This window comes from Myotis daubentonii, chromosome 3 (genome assembly GCF_963259705.1).
Source record: "Myotis daubentonii chromosome 3, mMyoDau2.1, whole genome shotgun sequence".
Lineage (NCBI taxonomy): Eukaryota > Metazoa > Chordata > Mammalia > Chiroptera > Vespertilionidae > Myotis > Myotis daubentonii.
Window position 1 is genome coordinate 170688586 of NC_081842.1, and position 17895 is coordinate 170706480.

Genomic DNA, 17895 nt, shown 5'->3' on the forward strand with positions numbered 1-17895 from the left:
GCAGCCCTAACCGGTTTGGCTCAGTGGATAGAATGTTGGCCTGTGGACTGAAGGGTCCCAGGTTCGATTCCGGTCAAGGGCATATACCTTGGTTGCAGGCACATCCCCAGTGGGGGGTGTGCAGGAGGCAGCTGATTGATGTTTCTCTCTCATGGATGTTTCTAACTCTCTATCCCTCTCCCTTCCTCTCTGTAAAAAATCAATAAAATATATTTTTTTAAAAAAGCCTTAGCAAACCCTGGAATTCTCCAAGAGCTGAATGCCCAGTACATTTCCTAGAAGTTCTCATTGTCGCAAGCATAGATATGCAGGTAGGCAAAGATTAGAACCAACTTAAGTATAGAAGTCCCCCTTTACTCATGGTTTTAGTTACCCACAGTCAACCGTGGTCCGAAAATATTACATGGAAAATTCCAGAAACAAACAATTCAGAAGTTGTCAATTGTCTACTGTTCTGAGCAGCTTGATGAAATCTTGCGTGGTCCTGCTCCATCCTGCCTGGGACGTGAATCATCTCTTTATCCAGCGTATCCACACTGTACATGCCACCCGCTCAGTAGCCAGTAGCCAGGCTCAGTGGTCGGATGGACTGTCTCAGTATCTCAGTGCTTGTGTTCAGGTAACCCTTATTTTACTTAATAATGGAGTGATGCTACCAATTCGGGTATGCCAAATTGGGCGTTTTAGGCACCCACCACCAGGGGTCTTGTACCGTATCCCCTGTGGATTAGAGAGAATAACTGTATATAATCTTATAAATACCATTCAGAGCCAGGCAGTAGAAGTTTTCTCTACATTACAAAGTGAAATGAATATTGAGTCACTTAGCTTTATAGTTCAGGTGAAAGTTGTGGGGGCTAACATTGTCCAACTCTTGCTTTTGTTCTCTAATTTTGTAAATATATACATAGGCCATATAAGTCTTAAGCCCCAAATATTAATTCTATCTTTTAAAATTAGCCTCAATTCTTTTAAAAAATAAAGTTTAATATTCACTTTCTAGTAACCCAAGACCTTTAGGGAACAAAGTAGAGGGAATTATTTTCAATATAGATTAATAAATTAGGCATCCATGCTTTTTCAGGTCCAGAGGTCATGGTAGCAGTTTTCAAGCTGAGACTGGGGTTTAAGAGTTAAATCAACCTCCCTCTTGAGGCAGTGCTAAATGAATCTGCTAGCCATTGCAGGATGATTATTAATGCTCATAAACATGCGTTATCTTTTTAGCTGGTCTGTTCTCCACATTCCTTCCCCTTGTAGTCTGAAGCAGATTAATCTTTAAATATCATTTTTGTTGCAAGGCAGACATTCTTTTTGTAATTCAGGTGAAGGATGTTATCTGACGATCTAGACTTCAAAGGCTCTTTGGAGGCCCAGTTGCCAGAATAAGAGATGGAGTCTCTTCATCCCCTCCCCACACCCCTTCTTGCTTCTCCCACCTTCCAGTAGAGCTCACGTCTAGCCTTGTGGAGACTTTCCTACAGGACAGAGAGATAGGTGTCTTAGGAGGAAAGATCCCCCATGTAAAAATTCGTTGTAGGTCTGTTTATTATTTCTTCTTCGTGTTGCTCTCTAGACTGGAGCAGAGACTGTTGGGAGCAGAACCCAAGCTCCCTCGTAGAACTATGCCACTGGTTAGAGAAAGCAAAGAGCTGAAACAAAGTTAGGGGTGGTGCTGCATCTTCACCTGTTAAGTGATCTTTTTAAAAAATGTTAATGCTCAAACACAGACATCTGCAAAACATACTGTCATTTCCTAGGTATCCTATGATGGAGTACATGGTCTTCTTCAGAACCTTCCCCATTTGGCTGTCGCCCTTTCCCCCTCTGGCTAACAAACACCTGCTCTCTTTCAAGGATAAGTGTGAACCTAAGGAACCTACTAGTAAGTCCAAGCCTTCTGCAAGCAGCTTCCCCCACCCACCGCCCCCTTTCCAACTGATGTATCCTGTCCAAACCTCTATCAGAGCAAGTTTCCATCAGAATGTACTTCTCTGCCAACTTCTCAGCCTCCCACACCAGACTGTGAGCAACTCGGGGTCTGGGACTCTCATTGTCTCTATCTTTACTTAGCACAGTGCTCACATAATAATAATGCTCCTAGATAATTGCTAAAGGAGTTTTTTTGCACTTGAATAAAGCAAAGAAATAAGTAGTCTGTGTTGGCCTAAATGGAGACCATGTGTCATGTCAACATACTGTTTTAATTTTAACTTTTCTAGGAGGCAACCAAGTCTTGCATCTCTGTCCAACTCTTTAATTACAGGTCTGGAAGGAGTAGGGGCTAATGATTTGATGTTGACTCAACTTTGAGCATGATAGCGGTAGTGGTTGGCTAGATAGTAATTTGTAAACTGGACTGCCAGTTGAGAGGCCATAACAGGAAGCTGACTGGAGTCAATGAATATTCTTCCAAAAGAAGTGTGGGTTTAGTCATTGTTCACTTATATTTTTATTCAAGGTTACATTGTGATGAGGAATGGAATTTTTGCCTCATTCTCAAAAATTCAATTTCCCTGCCTCCCGAATATCTGACTATTGTCCTTTTTCATGTAATGTCAGGATAAACGTAGTATTCATTACAATTATAATTACTTTTCCCTGTAATTATTTGAGGTTTTTTTTATCTGTTTTTCCCATTATTTGTACATTTGACATGGCTGGTGTCTATTAGGTTCACTTCACCCTCTAACAGTGCCTAGTGCATAGTAGGTACTCAAGACATATTTGGTGAATGAAGTATGAGTCTTAGTAATGTGCATAATTGAGAGGCCACTGAATTTTCAAAGGCTTCAAATTGTGTTTGTGCAGTTTTTCACAGCCTTGCATTAGAAGTCTAATTGATTTCATATCATTTAAAATTAAATGCCATGTGGTATCACATTTCACAGTTTTTGTGCTATAGTAGAGAAGTGGAGGCCAAAAATTCTGTGTGGCAATACAGATAAGGAAAGAAAAAAAAGCCCTATGTTTGACATAGTAAAGAGAACTGAACTCAAATGGGCCAGAGTTTTCAATGAAGCAACTTGTGGTTTTATGACTCCTGGGCATTCTGTAAATGCTGCCTTAACCTACCAGAAGTTAATCCATCCACAGCACCTGGGCATATTCATTTTTGGCCAGATTGCTCTGTCTATTAAATTGTACCGATGGAGAGGTAAGTTTTGGCCCACTTTTTTCAAGTAAATGCTATGGGTGGATAGAGGGGACATTCACAAAGTATGCTGAGGCAGCTGGGTGGTATTGCATTACTATCCTAGGACTACTGAGGAGTGGTTATTTTTAGCTTTCACCCGAGTAAACATGACTCAGTTTGTTGACCTGAATCCATCCAGCCCCTTCTTAAATAAACACAGTCTATTAATCCCTAGAACCACACTGGTTTCTAAGTAAGACCTTCACTTCATATTACCTGTTAGTTGACTGTAGCTTCTTCAGGGGCTGCAGGTAATTTCAACTTCTTCATTTCACTCTGTTCCCTTACAGTAAAATCCATCACACTTAAAAAAAATTAATGACAAATCAAACTTCTTTTAATCTTAGACACTGTTTTGTAATCCATGTAGTCACAATTTTGGCTACAATTCAATGAAACTACTGTAGGCAACCAGCCTTTAGGTATAAGCTTTATTTTTTAGTTTACTTTGATAGGCTTCCTACATAAAAAAACATCTGGGAGTAGGAAATTGTCTTGAGGTATAAATACATTACTGAGGAAACATTTATTGTCCATTTATGAATATCAGAATTTCTATTTACTTTCTCCAACAATACAAGAATTTTCCCTTTTGAGCACTACTAGAAACATTGAAAATACTAAATTGTCTTCAGGTTTTTAAGTTATGCAAAGGTTTTTGAGTCCAGAAGACTAATTTATTCAAGTAAAGGAAAATGTTTGTGATTCTCATAGTGTAGCTGGAGATGCATTTGAGGTTTCTCCAAGTTCATTGTCATGACCTTTATGAAAAATATTAGTATTCCTGGGATTTTTTTCTTTATGCAAGAAACACTAGTCTAATGAAAGAATGAAAATGACTCAGGCTGCTACAAAGGCAGGCGTTCACTGTGTCCATTAAAAATGCAGCCTTTGTGCCCGTAAAGTGCTCAGCTTCTCTGTTATTAAGTTTGGAATGTGGTTTTGGAGTTTAGCTGAGGAACTCAGCTAGTTATTTTTCATTTTGGTCCAACGGGGGAAAGGCTTGTTTTTCAAAAGGAAAAAAAATGAAAAAAGGTTAGGTTCATTTTGGAAGAATAGAAGTTTTAAAATGTAGTCACTATTTTTTGCCACAAATAGTCAGTTTGAGCATGTTAGCCAAAAATAGAATTCATGACTTTTGTCTCCCTGTTTATTTCTCCAACCACATTAAAAAGGGTTCAGTTAAATGTGCCATTTGGTCTTTTTAATGTCAGTGGGCTAGTTAGCTGAGTCAGGATAACCAAAATTTGATTGATTCATATTTCTAATAATAGGCCAGATGTCTGATTGCAGATGAATTAGGTGTAAAATGTCTTTGTGATACAGTTTTGAGTTTTTTAAAAAAACTGCCCTCGCATGGATTAATGATGGCTCCGGGCCGCAGTGTTCAGGATTCTACACTGAAGGACTTTCAGCTAGAGTTTATAGTGCTGGGTTTTCGGGTACCTTTCATTAGGCATTGTCACACTTTCTGCAAACATGTTACTACTCAAAATTTAGGATAGATATTTAGGTGTAGAATAATGTGTATCTGATCATTAGAGGTAGAGAACATATTAATTATACAAACTTTTGCCTCCTATGTGACTTTCCTCTTGCTTTACATATTTCTCCATTAAATAAGAGATGATTTCTGCTGGTAACAGGTCTGAGAGAACAGTATACTGAATATATTTACAGAATTAAACATATGTAAACCGTGCACGTTAAACATAATTTATATAATGTTTTTCATTCACTACTAACTTTAGGAGAACATTTTTATAAATTGATTTAAAAAAAGATACTATACTGGCAAAATCCACATGAAGAAAGCTATGAAAGAGATGTCAAAATGAAGTCCAGTTAATGGAGAAGCGATCATTGTTCTTGCATGGGAACACTAAATGTTGGAAAAGAATACTTATTCTGTCCACTTTCAGTTATAAACTTAAGGTAATTTCAATGAAAATCCCAGCAATAGGACATACATTTGAAATGGATTGGGGAGAGGGGATTTACTCTGTCAGATATTGATACACACCATCAACATACAGAATTCAAAACAGTGTTGTGTTGGACCATGACTTGACAGTCCAATACATGAAACAGAACAGATTGTCCAGAAACATCTATTGTTATACATAAGATAAAGTGATGTCATAAGTCAATGAAAGTCTATTCAGTAAAGAACAATGTCAATATTAAAAATAATAAAAAATCTAGAACCTCACCTCATCTCTTATATCAAAACAAATTCTAGAAGGTTCAACTATTTAAACATTAAAAATATAAAATTGTTAAAAATAACTAGAAGTTAATAAAGGAGACTGTTTTTTGAATTTGGAGGTAAAGAAAGTTTCTCTAAGGAAAAAAGCATAGAAAAAAAAAACAAATGAAAAGAGAGATTCTATATATAATTTGGATCATCTCTATATTAAAATATAGACAGCAGATGCAAATGGTAAGATAAATTAGAAACAAAAAATATCAGGCAAAGAATTATTCTTATAGACAACCTTTACAAACTAAGGGGTGTGTGGGTAAGTTCAATTTGGTATATCATATAATTATTTTGTAACTGCAAGTTAAAAATGTTTAATTATGGAGAAATTATTTATAACATAATAAGTAATACTAGTTTTATACTTTTTATGTTCTCAAACACTGTTCTTAGTACTTTCCATGCTAACTTGTTTCTTGTACACAATGACTCAGAGAGATAGGTACTATTATTATTATTGCCATTAAAGAGATGATAAAACTAATAATACACAGACCGGTTTAGTAATATCACCCAAAACTTCCCTAGTGTGGCTTAGCAGTGACACAATGAGAATGAGAGAGCCAGGATTTGACATCAGGCAAGTTGGCTCCAGAGCTGGTATTATTTACCACTGTGCTGCTCTGCTTCTCTAAGTGAGTGAGAAGGAAAAGCTACAAAACTACCTATGGCATGACCCCAGTTTGTAAAATTTTTGTTGTTAATATTAGTATGTATTTTAAGGTCATACAATTTAATTCATGTATACATTTTTATATAATTACTAGAGGCCCAGTGCACAAAAATTTGTGCACTGGGGAGGGGGGGGGCAGGGAAGGTCCCTCAGCCCGGCCTGTGCCCTCTCACAGTCTGGGACACCTCGGGAGATGACAATCTGCTGGCTGAGGCCTGCTCCCCAGGGGATTGGGCCTAAGATGGCAATCAGACATCTCTCCGGCAGCCCAGCAGCCCTCGGGGGATGTCCACTTGCCAGTGGAGAGCAGACCTAAGCTGCAGTTGGACATCCTTAGCACTGCTGAGGAGGCAGGAGAGGCTCCCACCACCACTGCTGTACTGGCAGCCATCAGTCTGGCTTGTGGCTGAGCAGAGCTCCCCCTGGGGGAGCACACTGACCACCAGAGGGCAGCTCCTGCATTGAGCGTCTGCCCCCTGGTGGTCAGTGTGCATCATAGTGACCAGTCATTCCCAGTCTTTCTGCTGTTAGTGTCATTTTGCATATTACCCTTTTACTATATAGGATAGAGGCCTGGTGCACAAGTGGGGGCCCGCTGGTTTGCCCTGAATGGTGTCCCGGATCAGGGTGGGGGTCCTGCGTGGGTGCCTGGACAGCCTGGGTGAGGAGCTGATGGCTGTTTTCAGGCTGCCCGTACCCCCTTCAGGGTGGGGGTCCCCACTGGGGTGCCTGGCCAGCCTGGATGAGGGGCTGATGGCTTTTTTCAGGCTGCCCACACCCCCTTCAGGGTGGGGGTCCCCACTGGGATGCCTGGTCAGCTTGGATGAGGGGCTGATGGCTGTTTTTAAGCTTCCTGCACCCTCTTCAGGGTGGGGGTCCCCACTGGGGGGCCTAGCCAGTCTGGGTGAGGGGCTGAGGACTGTTTTTAGGCAGGCCAAGCCTGCAACTAAAGCTCCCAGTCTCTCCTTTTTTCCTGTTTTTTTTTTTTTGTTGTTTGTTTGTTTTTTATTCTGGGATTTATTCACCTTCTGTACTTGAAACTTTGTTGCGGCTCCAGCTCCGAGGCAGGCTGGCTGAAAGCAGGTATCTGGGGTTTGTTTGGCTTCTATAATTGAAACACTGTTGTGGTCCTGCTTGCTCCAGCTCTGATGGCTGAAAGCAGGTATCTGGGGTTTGTTTAGCTTCTATAATTGCAACATTATTGCTTAGAGTGCAGCTCAGAGTCATGTTGCGGCAGGCAGGAACCTTGTCTTCCTCCATCGCCGGGGCAACCAAGCCTCCTGTTCCCTTCAGCTGCCTGGCTGCCAGCCACCATCTTGGTTGGCAATTAATTTGCATATCACCCTGATTGTCAATGGGAAGTGTAGCTGAGGTATGGTTAATTACCATGTTTGTCTATTATTAGATAGGATACACTCATAGAAAAGAAAGATAGTATTTTGATATTTCTAATAATGGTTACTTCCCTCTAGCAGTGGTTCTCAACCTGTGGGTCGTGACCATCAGAAAACACATATAGCATATCAGATATTTACATTACAATTCATAACAGTAGCAAAATTACAGTTATGAAGTAGCAACAAACATAATTTTATGGTTCGGGGTCACCACAACATGAGGAACTGTATTAAAGGGTCGTGGCATTAGGAAGGTTAAGAACCACTGCTAGTGGGATTTTGGGTAAATGTTGTTTCAAACTTGAAAATTTCTATATTTTGAAAATTTCTACTGTAATCGTGTAATCATTTTGTAATCATAAAATAGTGTTTTTTTTCAATGTTATATTGTTCAAATCTGATGTTCTCTCTTAAAATGCGTGGATTATATTTTGTACACTTTTGAAGTATTAATGTTTGAGTTCTCATCCTTTTAAAGGTACCACTCTATAAGTGGGGACCTGAGGTTAACTTAGTTCTTTCTCTCAATCAAAAGCAATTTTGGTCCTAGCTGGTTTGGCTCAGTGGATAGTGCCTTGGCCTCCAGACTGAAGGGTTTCAGGTTCTATTCCTGTCAAGGGCACATGCTTTGGTTGTGGGCTCAATCCCCAGTAGGGAGTGTGCAGGAGGCAGCAGATCAATGATTCTCTCTCATCATTGATGTTTCTATATCTCTCTCCCTTTCCCTTCCTCTCTGAAATCAATAAAAATATATATTTTTAGAAAAGCAATTTTGTAAAACTTTAGAGTTAAGAATCTTAGAAACCAGCTATCTTGGTTGAATCTTAGAAACCAACCATCTTGTTTCTCAGATGAGGGTCCTGAAGCCACTATAGATTTAACCAACTTCCCCAAGATGAACTGAGAGGAAGTTGTTTAAGCAGGTTTCAGACCCTGGTCTTCTGACTTGAGACACTCGTCTATGAAGCACCAGAGCCCTGAGGTTCCCAGGCAGGTGGGAACCGAAGCACTGTGCATTTTTGTGACATTCATTTTAGAGTGAGGAGGTTACTGAACCAAACAGATTACAAATATATTCTTTCAATAAATACCAGTGATTGAAAACACACTGGGTAGGCTCTTGGCGATACTTTAAGACACCTACAGAGGTCAATGAAGGATTCTCACCAAGATTTGGGAGATCCATAGGTATTACTGATCCCAAATTATAGAAGGCAGTACAAAAAAAAAAATGGAGAGAAGAAGGTAGTAAAAAGAATGTTAGCCAGAAATGAGCACCTCAGTGGATGATTTTTCTAAAATAAGAAAACATTTTCTTTTCAGCTCCAGGACCCACCACGGCAGTGTCCTACATGTCAGTGAAATGTGTGGATGTTCGTAAAAACCATCACAAGACAAAATGGTTCGTGCCATGGGGACCCAACCACTGCCACAAAATCCGAGACATCGATGAAGCGATTCCAAAGGAAATAGGAGCCAATGACATTGTGTTTTCTGTCCACATTCCTCTCCCCTCCATGGAGATGAGTCCTTGGTTCCAGTTCATGCTGTTTATCCTGCAGCTGGACATTGCATTCAAGCTGAACAACCAAATCAGTAAGTGCACCCTCCTTTTTCCTCTCTGACCTTGGGGAATTTCTCTCTTCAGGTTCTTTCAGAGCTAGTCCTAATCACAGTAAGATGATAATATTAATAGCAGACAATTATCAATGCACTAGCTTCTACAGGAAGGTCTTTTATTTCGTCTTACCGTTAAAAAACGTGGGCACCAGTGAGGTTGCCTAAGGTTTCAGAAGGCTGGAGAGTGGATTCAAATTCAGGCAGCCTGGCTTTCCAGCCCTGCCCTACCCACCAAGCTTTGTTAACTCTCCAGGCGGTGGGTGGGAAGTGTTCCCTCTTCCCTTGGCTGGTCTAATGATTAAATTGACATAAGACATATTAACAGGAGAAAAAAAAATAATTTCATATGTATGGGAGCCCTAAAGATATGAGACACAAGGGCAAGTTGGAAAATCGAAGCTTAATATGCCATCCTGAGCTGAGGAATGAGAGGCCTAGAGCTCCAAAGGGCAAAAAAGTAGGGTAATTCGCAGGATGATGAGAAAGCAGATGTTTAGTAATTAGAAGTTTGCCCTGCCATGCAGGTAAGTATTTCAGATAAAAAGTTATCTCTGGTTAAGCTCTTTTTCTGTGCTAGACCCACTCATTATCTAAGTTATTTTAGGCAGTGAAGAGTGGTAAATTTTTTTCTTGAGTCTGCTAGGTCTCAATGGCCTTCAGCCCAAAATAATCCACATGCCAAATGGCCCATTCACCCCTTCACCTCTGTGGTGCCACGAGGAAGCTCACCCCACTGCAGTGACTAGAGGATTTCTGAAAGGTCCCATGTTTCAAATGTTTTTCCTCGCCACTGGGCTTTGAGTAAAGCCATTGCCTTAGAAAAAAGTATCTATCAAAATGGGAACATCAATCCTTGAGCACCCATTTCCCACACAACTGGGTTATATTTTGAGCTTACTCAGTTGTGATTCAAGACTCTGAGGACATGGGGCATTTACACATTTTGGGAGGAAGAGATCATTGGGTGATTTCTGGGAAGGAGAGCCACGTGTGGCATCTGGGGATAGCGTAGGGAATCCTAAGTTGAAAAGGAAGAAAGCATTTTTTACTGACACGGAATCAGGGGTGAGAGGGAAAAAGAATGTTGAAGATAATTCTGCCTGGGTCCTTCCAATGAATTAAAGCACTTTTTCTAATTGTAATTTTCCTGTATTAAGCAATGATCTTAATATACAGTCATATTAATTTTCTCTGTTTAGAAGTTGAAATAGTGTATCTACCTGATTGACACCTTATCAAAGAAGTTATGCTGAGATACTTTTCCATAATGTAGACTTTCCCCTTCCCATTCATTTACTCTTTTACCCATTACTTCTAAATGTTTTTGAGTGCTCACTACTGTGAGGCAGTGTACCAATGGCTGGACATGCAGATACAGATGAAGACTATCCTTCGAGTGTAAATGACTAGGAAATAACCAATCATTACAGTATAGTGTAATAGATACTCTGGTTTCTCTTCAGATCGTATAAATCTTTCACCTTTTATAGTATGGTGTGATAGGTGCTGTGACTAAGGTATGCCCAAGAGGCTGAGGAGCATCAAGAAAAGGTTTTAGAGCAAAAAAAGGGAAAGCTATCTTGGGGTGTGTGTGTTCGTGTGCGCAGATATTTGAGGTGAGTGTTAAAGAGTGAAAACCCTGACAAGGAGTTGGGGTGAGGATGGGGACAAATAATAGAGCATTATAATTAGAAGGAAAAAGGAACAGTTGATATGAAGGTCTAGATTTGAACAACAGCTGTAAGCACTCAAGTGTTATTTCCCTTGTCCTATTCTCTTGTATATAGACTTATTCATTGGTTTTATAACAAATTTATTTGTTCATGCATTCAAACTTTAAGTCCCATGCCTGTGCTAAGCATTGATACTGAGGATACAAGACTGAACAGAAAATGTTCTTATAAGGGATTAGGGAAGATGGTGGTTGGGAAACAGACACTTAAACCTACCAAAGAGAAATATATATGCTATAATGTGAGGAATAGGCAATATTTTGATATTGTGATTTATAAGAAATAGTTATTAGGTCATTCAGATGACCCAAAAATATTTCTCATATACATTTGGCCTTTGTCCACAGTTCCTGGCTCACAGCCCTCCCCCCCTCCAAACCCTTGGAATTTTGAGCAATAAAGGCATCGGGGAGCATCTATTGTTGTATTTGGGCTCTTGTTCTTGGATTTTAAAAATGCTTCAGAGTCATAAAGGTGAAATGTGTGTCTTGTGATTCATAACAAGCCTCTTTACACCACCACCACCAGGCTTATGTTAATGAGGTGACTTTTAGAAAACACCTAAGGCCAGGGGCAGGTTGCCAAGGAAACCAACCATTAATAGAGGAGTGAAACTTTCACTCACACACAAACACACACACCATTTCTAGGGAGGAAAGAGAGGCTGAAGGTAGAATCAATCTCCAATGGCCAGTGGTTTCATCAGCTGTGGCTATGTAATGGAGCCTCTACAATCCAAAAGGAGGGGCTTTGGAGAGCTTCTAGGTTGGGGAACCGGAACACTTCCATGTGCAGAACCCCAAGTTCCACAAGGATAGAAGCTCCTTTGTTTGGGATCTTGCCCATTGTTTCTTTTAATCTGGCTATTGAGTCATGTCTTTTGTAATAAATCTATAATCTAGTGAGCTCTGTGAGCTGTTCTAGCACATTAATTGAACACAATGAGGTGGTCGTGGGAACCTCTGATTTACAGCCAGTCTGTCAGAAGCCACAGGCGACAATCTGGGCTTACAATTGGCATCTGTAGTGGAGGGTAGTTCTTGTGGGACTAAGCCCTTAATCTGTGGAATCTGCTGCTATCTCCAGGTACTGTCAGAATTGAGTTGAGTGGTAGGATACCTTACTGGTATTTGAGAATTATTCAAGTGTGGAGAACCCCCTACACACACCCGCATACCCTCTCCACACACACGTCCTAATTGGTGGTCAGAACCTATTACTTACATACCTTAATAACTTTACAGATAAATTACTTCCCAGCAAATATTAATCAAAAACATCAAAAATGCCTATGTTGTAATGCTTTGATAAAATATCCTATATAATAAAAGGGTAATATGCAAACTGACCCTATCAGCACAATGACTGGGAATGACTGGTCACTATGACGCACACTGACCAACAGGGGGCAGACGCTCAATGTAGGAACTGCCCTCTGGTGGTCAGTGCACTCTTACAGGGGGAGCTCTGCTCAACCACAAGCCAAGCTGATGGCTGCCAGTACAGCAGTGGTGGTGGGAGCCTCTCCTGCCTCCTCAGCAGCGCTAAGGATTTTCGACTGCAGCTTAGGCCTGGTCCCCGCTGGCAAATGGACATCTCCTGAGGGCTCCCGGGCTTCCAGAGGGATGTCTGACTGCCAGCTTAGGCCTGATCCCCCCGGGGAGCTGGACTAAGCCAGCAGGTGGACATCCCCCAAGGGGTCCCAGACTGTGAGAGGGCACAGGCTGGGCTGAGGGACCCCCCTTCTCCTCCCCCCCCCCCCGCATGCACAAATTTTGTGCACCGGGCCTCTAGTTTCTATATATTAAATGAAGTATGAATGTATGTATTCAGGTTCCAAAATATATTTTATCCTCATGTAGAAAAAGATCTTATTTTTTAAAAAAAAATCCTTAAATTTCTTGTAACATAAGGTCCTGCACTATTTTAATAAAGGCACACTGAAAAATTGACAAGATAGATAACTAAAGGTTCTGTCAGTAGATATATAAAATAGCTGAAATCATAGAACCTCAAGAAAACCAGATTTAAAAAAATACCTTTTTTTTTTTTTTTAAGCAGGAGCAGTGGGTAGGGGCTATTAACTTTAATATGAAAGGGTTACATGTTGGGTTTATGGGAATATCTTTTCCCTTAAATTTATTCTCTATATTTTTGTTTATGGACAATGAAGACACAGATTTAAGAGTGATGGTATGTCTTTGCTCACTGATATAGATATATACATACATGTATTTTAATTATAATATTTGTAAGACATGATCGATTTTGCTCTGACTCTTATATTAGGAATACATGAGACTGCATGTCCACTTTTTATATTTTATCATTGTTTGGATGTGTTTCTGACAGCAATAAATGGGGCAGGAGAAAAGAGACTGGGAGCATGGTGAACAAGATCCCATTATATGTGGATGACTTCCTATTTATCAAAGATTCAGCTGTAACAATATTACCTCCAATGTAAGGAAAAGTCAGGGCCAATCCTATTTTTTCTTTAAGCTTTCCTAGGCAGTCTATGAAATGAATTTCAAATTCCAAATTAAAAAGAGATTTCTCATTTGGACTATGAAATTAAAGCTGGGATTTCATATATATATATATATATATATATATATATATATATATATATATATATTCAGAGTGTTCACCTATATTTAAAGGGTCTTTGAGTAGATGCAATAATCTGAGGGCTCTATATTTTAAATGAATTTTAGTTATTTGGGTTAAATGTTTATTTCCTTTAAGCTTTTTAATTTAAGGATTTTGGCTAGGATTTGAGATCTTGATAAACCCTTAGAAACTAGAAAAATATTGACTTACTATTTAAAAGCTAGTCATCGTTTAATCAATTTTAAGATATTATCAGGCTTATCCTTTAGAGGGAAAATGGTGACATTAAAGGGTAATTCATAGTGATAAAAGTGGTTAAGAGAATATGTATATTATATTTAATTATTGAGAAAGAAGATATCCCACGTATATTATGCAAAAAAGTAACCCACATTTGAAAAAGTAATTTTAAACAGAACCCCTACTTTTCACCTTTTAAGTATAAACATTTTTAACACCTACAATTGTCATTTGATGATAAGTATGAATAGTATTAGCCAGTTCAACTTTTAAATGGTGATAATCCTATCTAATAAAAGAGAAAAATGGTAATTGGCGTACGACGATACCCTTTTCATTGGCTAATCAGGGCTATATGCAAATTAACTGCCAGCTATGATTGGCAGTTAACTGCCAACTATGATTGGCAGTTAACTGCCAACAAGATGGCGGTTAATTTGCATATGTAGGCACAATGCAGGGAGGCGAAAGGGAAAGCAGGAAGAAGCCCCCTGCCACTGACAGTGATTGGAAACACAGGGGGGAGCTAAGAGCTGGGGGGCAGGGCAAAGGCGGCCCCAGGGCCGCCTTTGCCCTGCCCCCCAGCTATGATCAGAGAATCAGGTGCCTTTGCCGCCCTGGCCAGTGATAGCAGGAAGTAGGGGTGGAGCCAGCGATGGGAGCTGGGCACGGTCGAAGCTGGCAGTCCCGGGAGCTAGGGGTCCCTTGCCTGGGCCTAAAGCGGAGCCCACGATCGCGGGGCCGCTGCAGCTGCGGGTCCCCGCTGCCCGGGCCTGACGCCTAGGCCAGAGGTGTCAGGCCTGGGCAGGGGCGGAGCCTGCAACCACGGGGAGCTGGGGGTCCCCTGCCCAGGCCTGACACCTCTGCCGGAGGCCTCAGGCCTGGTCAAGGGGCTGACCCGGTGATTGGTGATCGGAGGGTGATGAGGGTCAACTCCTCTGGCGGAGGCATCAGGCCTGGGTGGGGGGCGGAGCCGGGGATTGGGGGGATATGATGGTCCCCTTGCCCAGGCCTGAAGCCTGGGTCAGAGGCGTCAGGCTTGGGCGGGGGGTGGAGCAAGCGATCAGAGGGAGATGGGGGTCCCCTGCCCAGGCATGATTCCTGGGCCAGAGGCCTCAGGCCTGGGCGGGGGCCAGAGCCAGTGATCAGAGGGAGATGGGGGTCCCCTGTCCAAGCCTGACACCTCTGGTGGAGGCGTCAGGCCTGGGTAAGGGGCCGATCAGGCAATCGGAGGGTGATGGGGGTCTACGCCTCTGGCCGAGGCATCAGGCCTGGGCTGGGGGCAGAACCAGTGATGGGGGGAAATGAGGGTCCCTTGCCCAGGCCTGACGCCTCTGACAGAGGTGTCAGGCCTGGGCAAGGGGCCGATCCTGCGATTGGAGGGTGATGGGGGTCAATGCCTGAGGGCTCCCAGTATGTGAGAGGGGGCAGGCTGGGCTGAGGGACACTCCCCCCCACCACACACACACCCAGTGCATGAATTTCGTGCACCGGGCCCCTAGTTGTAAAATAATAGTCTACAAGATCCAGGGAAGAAAGTCCAATTGAAGAAAATCCAGACTTAGAGATACCTAGACATGGGGGTAATTGACCTTTCAGCAAATACCAGTCACAAATTCTGAGCAGACCTACTTGTGGAAATCTATGATTGGGTCAATGATGAATTTTTCTGAACATTTTAGAGGCATGGAATTAACCAGTTTGCAGTGTTTCTGTAGAATTGCAATGGACACAGATTTCAGTTTTACCCCAAAGAGTTAGGACATGTAGGGAGAGTGAGTAGACTATAAAGGGTGTCAGAAAAATGTCAGCCTAAACATCTGGCATCTGGATGTAGGTTAATCACTGGGAAAAACTTATGCTTATCTATGTGATGGGCTTAGATTTTTCTGTAACATCAAATTCTGTACTTGAAAATAAATATCCTCTAGAGTGGGTGTATCTCATTCATTTTAAAGTGTATTGTCAGTCACTCACTCAATTTATGTGTGTGTTCGTGAAATATAGGCTTAGGTTAGCTAACATGGTGCCCACTTGTAATGGAATGTTGCTTTACTGATTATAACTGCAAGTCACATACTTAGCATAACTTCAGACTCTCCATGGGGCTCCTTTTGAGTAACTTGGGTGCAGAGATCAAAGACGTTTGTGGGGTTTTTTTTGACATGTCTTAACACAGCTTTCAAATCTACAGACTGTTGAAATAGAAATACTGAGATTCATTGGCAGAAAGCTTCAAGATGGATTGCTGTGTTGAGTAGTAAATCTCGGATTTTCAGAGGTCTAAAAATCCCTTAGGCTGAAGAAATACTATAAATGGTATGCAGTGGGGAAAGCCAGGGTGTCTATTCTCTTCTTAGGTAATGAAGTTGTTTTGCCTTGAGCCCTGTGCTGAAACTCTACAGTTGAATATTAAGTCTAACTGGCTTGTTTCATTATTGCAAATGACTACATAAAATGATGGACTTACATATTTCTATAAATGATGAGTGATTTTTCTTTTCTCAAACTGGAAACATTGATGTAAAACTTACTTCTAATAAAAAATATATAATTAGGATGATATCTTTCAAGTTAGATGGCTGAGTGTCCTGGAAGAAAATTGCTGAACTTTTTATGAAGTAGTTGTGCTCATCCATTTGTGCCCCTCTGATGGGATTAAGTACATACTTCATGAAAACAATGAAAATAAAGGAATAATCTGTTAACTGTAAAAAATAAACTGTCAGATTATCCAGGGGTGAAATACAGAAGGAAGAAAGTCAGGGAATCCTTTTGTGAACTAATTGTTGGTCATCAGCAAGAGTCGTGGTTCTTTTTTTTTTTTAAATATATTTTATTGATTTTTTACAGAGAGGAAGGGAGAGTGATAGAGAGTTAGAAACATCGATGAGAGAGAAACATCGATCAGCTGCCTCTTGCACACTCCCCACTGGGGATGTGCCCGCAACCAAGGTACATGCCCTTGACCGGAATCGAACCTGGGACCCTTGAGTCCGCAGGCCGACGCTCTATCCACTGAGCCAAACCGGTTAGGGCAAGAGTCGTGGTTCTTAATTCGTTTTCACATGTTTCTTGGGAAGCATCCATAAGGAGAGCTGAATGGGGCAGAGGGTTCCATACATCATCAGACTATAACTGCTATGATGGAACAGACCACTGGTAACATGGTATTCACATGACTGGAATTTCATGCTTCATCAGATAATCCTCTTTAACAAAATATGTTGAAGCAACTACTGAGAAAAAGAATTCTACCATCCCATTCCCACCCAGCAGACATTCTTTGGTCCATGACCATGTTATTATCTCTCTTTATAAGAAGAACATTTCTGATTAAATGTTTTTCCTCGTAGGCTAGAGTCACTAAGATTTTCAAAGTTACCTTTTAAGTATCTTTACCTACCTCAGTCAGAGTTAATGTGAACAAAAATAAAAACTTCACATTTTCTCTCTACCCCCATTCTTCTCCCCCTCAAAAAAAGATAAGCCCCCAAACCTCAAAATATACCAGAATGATCAAGGAGACTTAAAAAGAGTGGGTTTGTAGTGGTGGATAAAGGGAGGTTGTCAGTATTCAAGATGGGTTTATGTGGCTAGTCCTCTTTCCTTTGGAGTCATGTGCCCCCTTCAAATGAAGGCTAGAACTTAGAATTTACTAGTATGAATTAGTCTTACCTACTGACTTGGAATAGAAAGAAACCAAAATCACGGGAGAACACTAATTTTCATGATTAACCCAGAGTAGTGAAGATTAGGGACATCATGTTTGTTCACTCTCATTTATGAATATCTTTCTCTTTGAGGGAATCTTCAGGCATAACTTTGGAACTAATCATTGTGAGCATGTTTATATGGGCAGGAATGTGAGAATTTTTGGCTTTGTTTTATTTTGGTGTAATGATTTATAAGCCCTTCACTTGGACAATATCACTATAAAGCTGGATCTCTCTATCTAGTTTGATGGTGTTGCATTGTATTTTCAAATTTAAAAATCCAATCGAGGAACAGAGTTGGGCTCCTCCAAAACTTTCCCAAGATTTGTTTTTATTAATGTTTTTAATATCCAGTCCCTCCTACCTCCTTCCAGTTGTCTATTGGCTTACTGGTCAATTTAACATTGGAAAGCAGATCATATTGGCTTGGTCTCTAGTCTTAAC

General features: G+C 40.9%; 1 protein-coding gene across 4 annotated transcripts in view; it reads left to right on the forward strand.

Annotated features, from left to right (window-relative positions):
* Positions 1–17895, forward strand: part of WLS (Wnt ligand secretion mediator) — a 108674-nt gene that overhangs the window by 33935 nt on the left and 56844 nt on the right. For all 4 annotated transcript variants that reach the window (XM_059689222.1, XM_059689224.1, XM_059689225.1 and 1 more), the window contains exon 2: positions 8853–9125. In XM_059689222.1, the coding sequence (XP_059545205.1) occupies positions 8853–9125 (273 nt within the window). The remainder of the gene's footprint in view (positions 1–8852; positions 9126–17895) is intronic.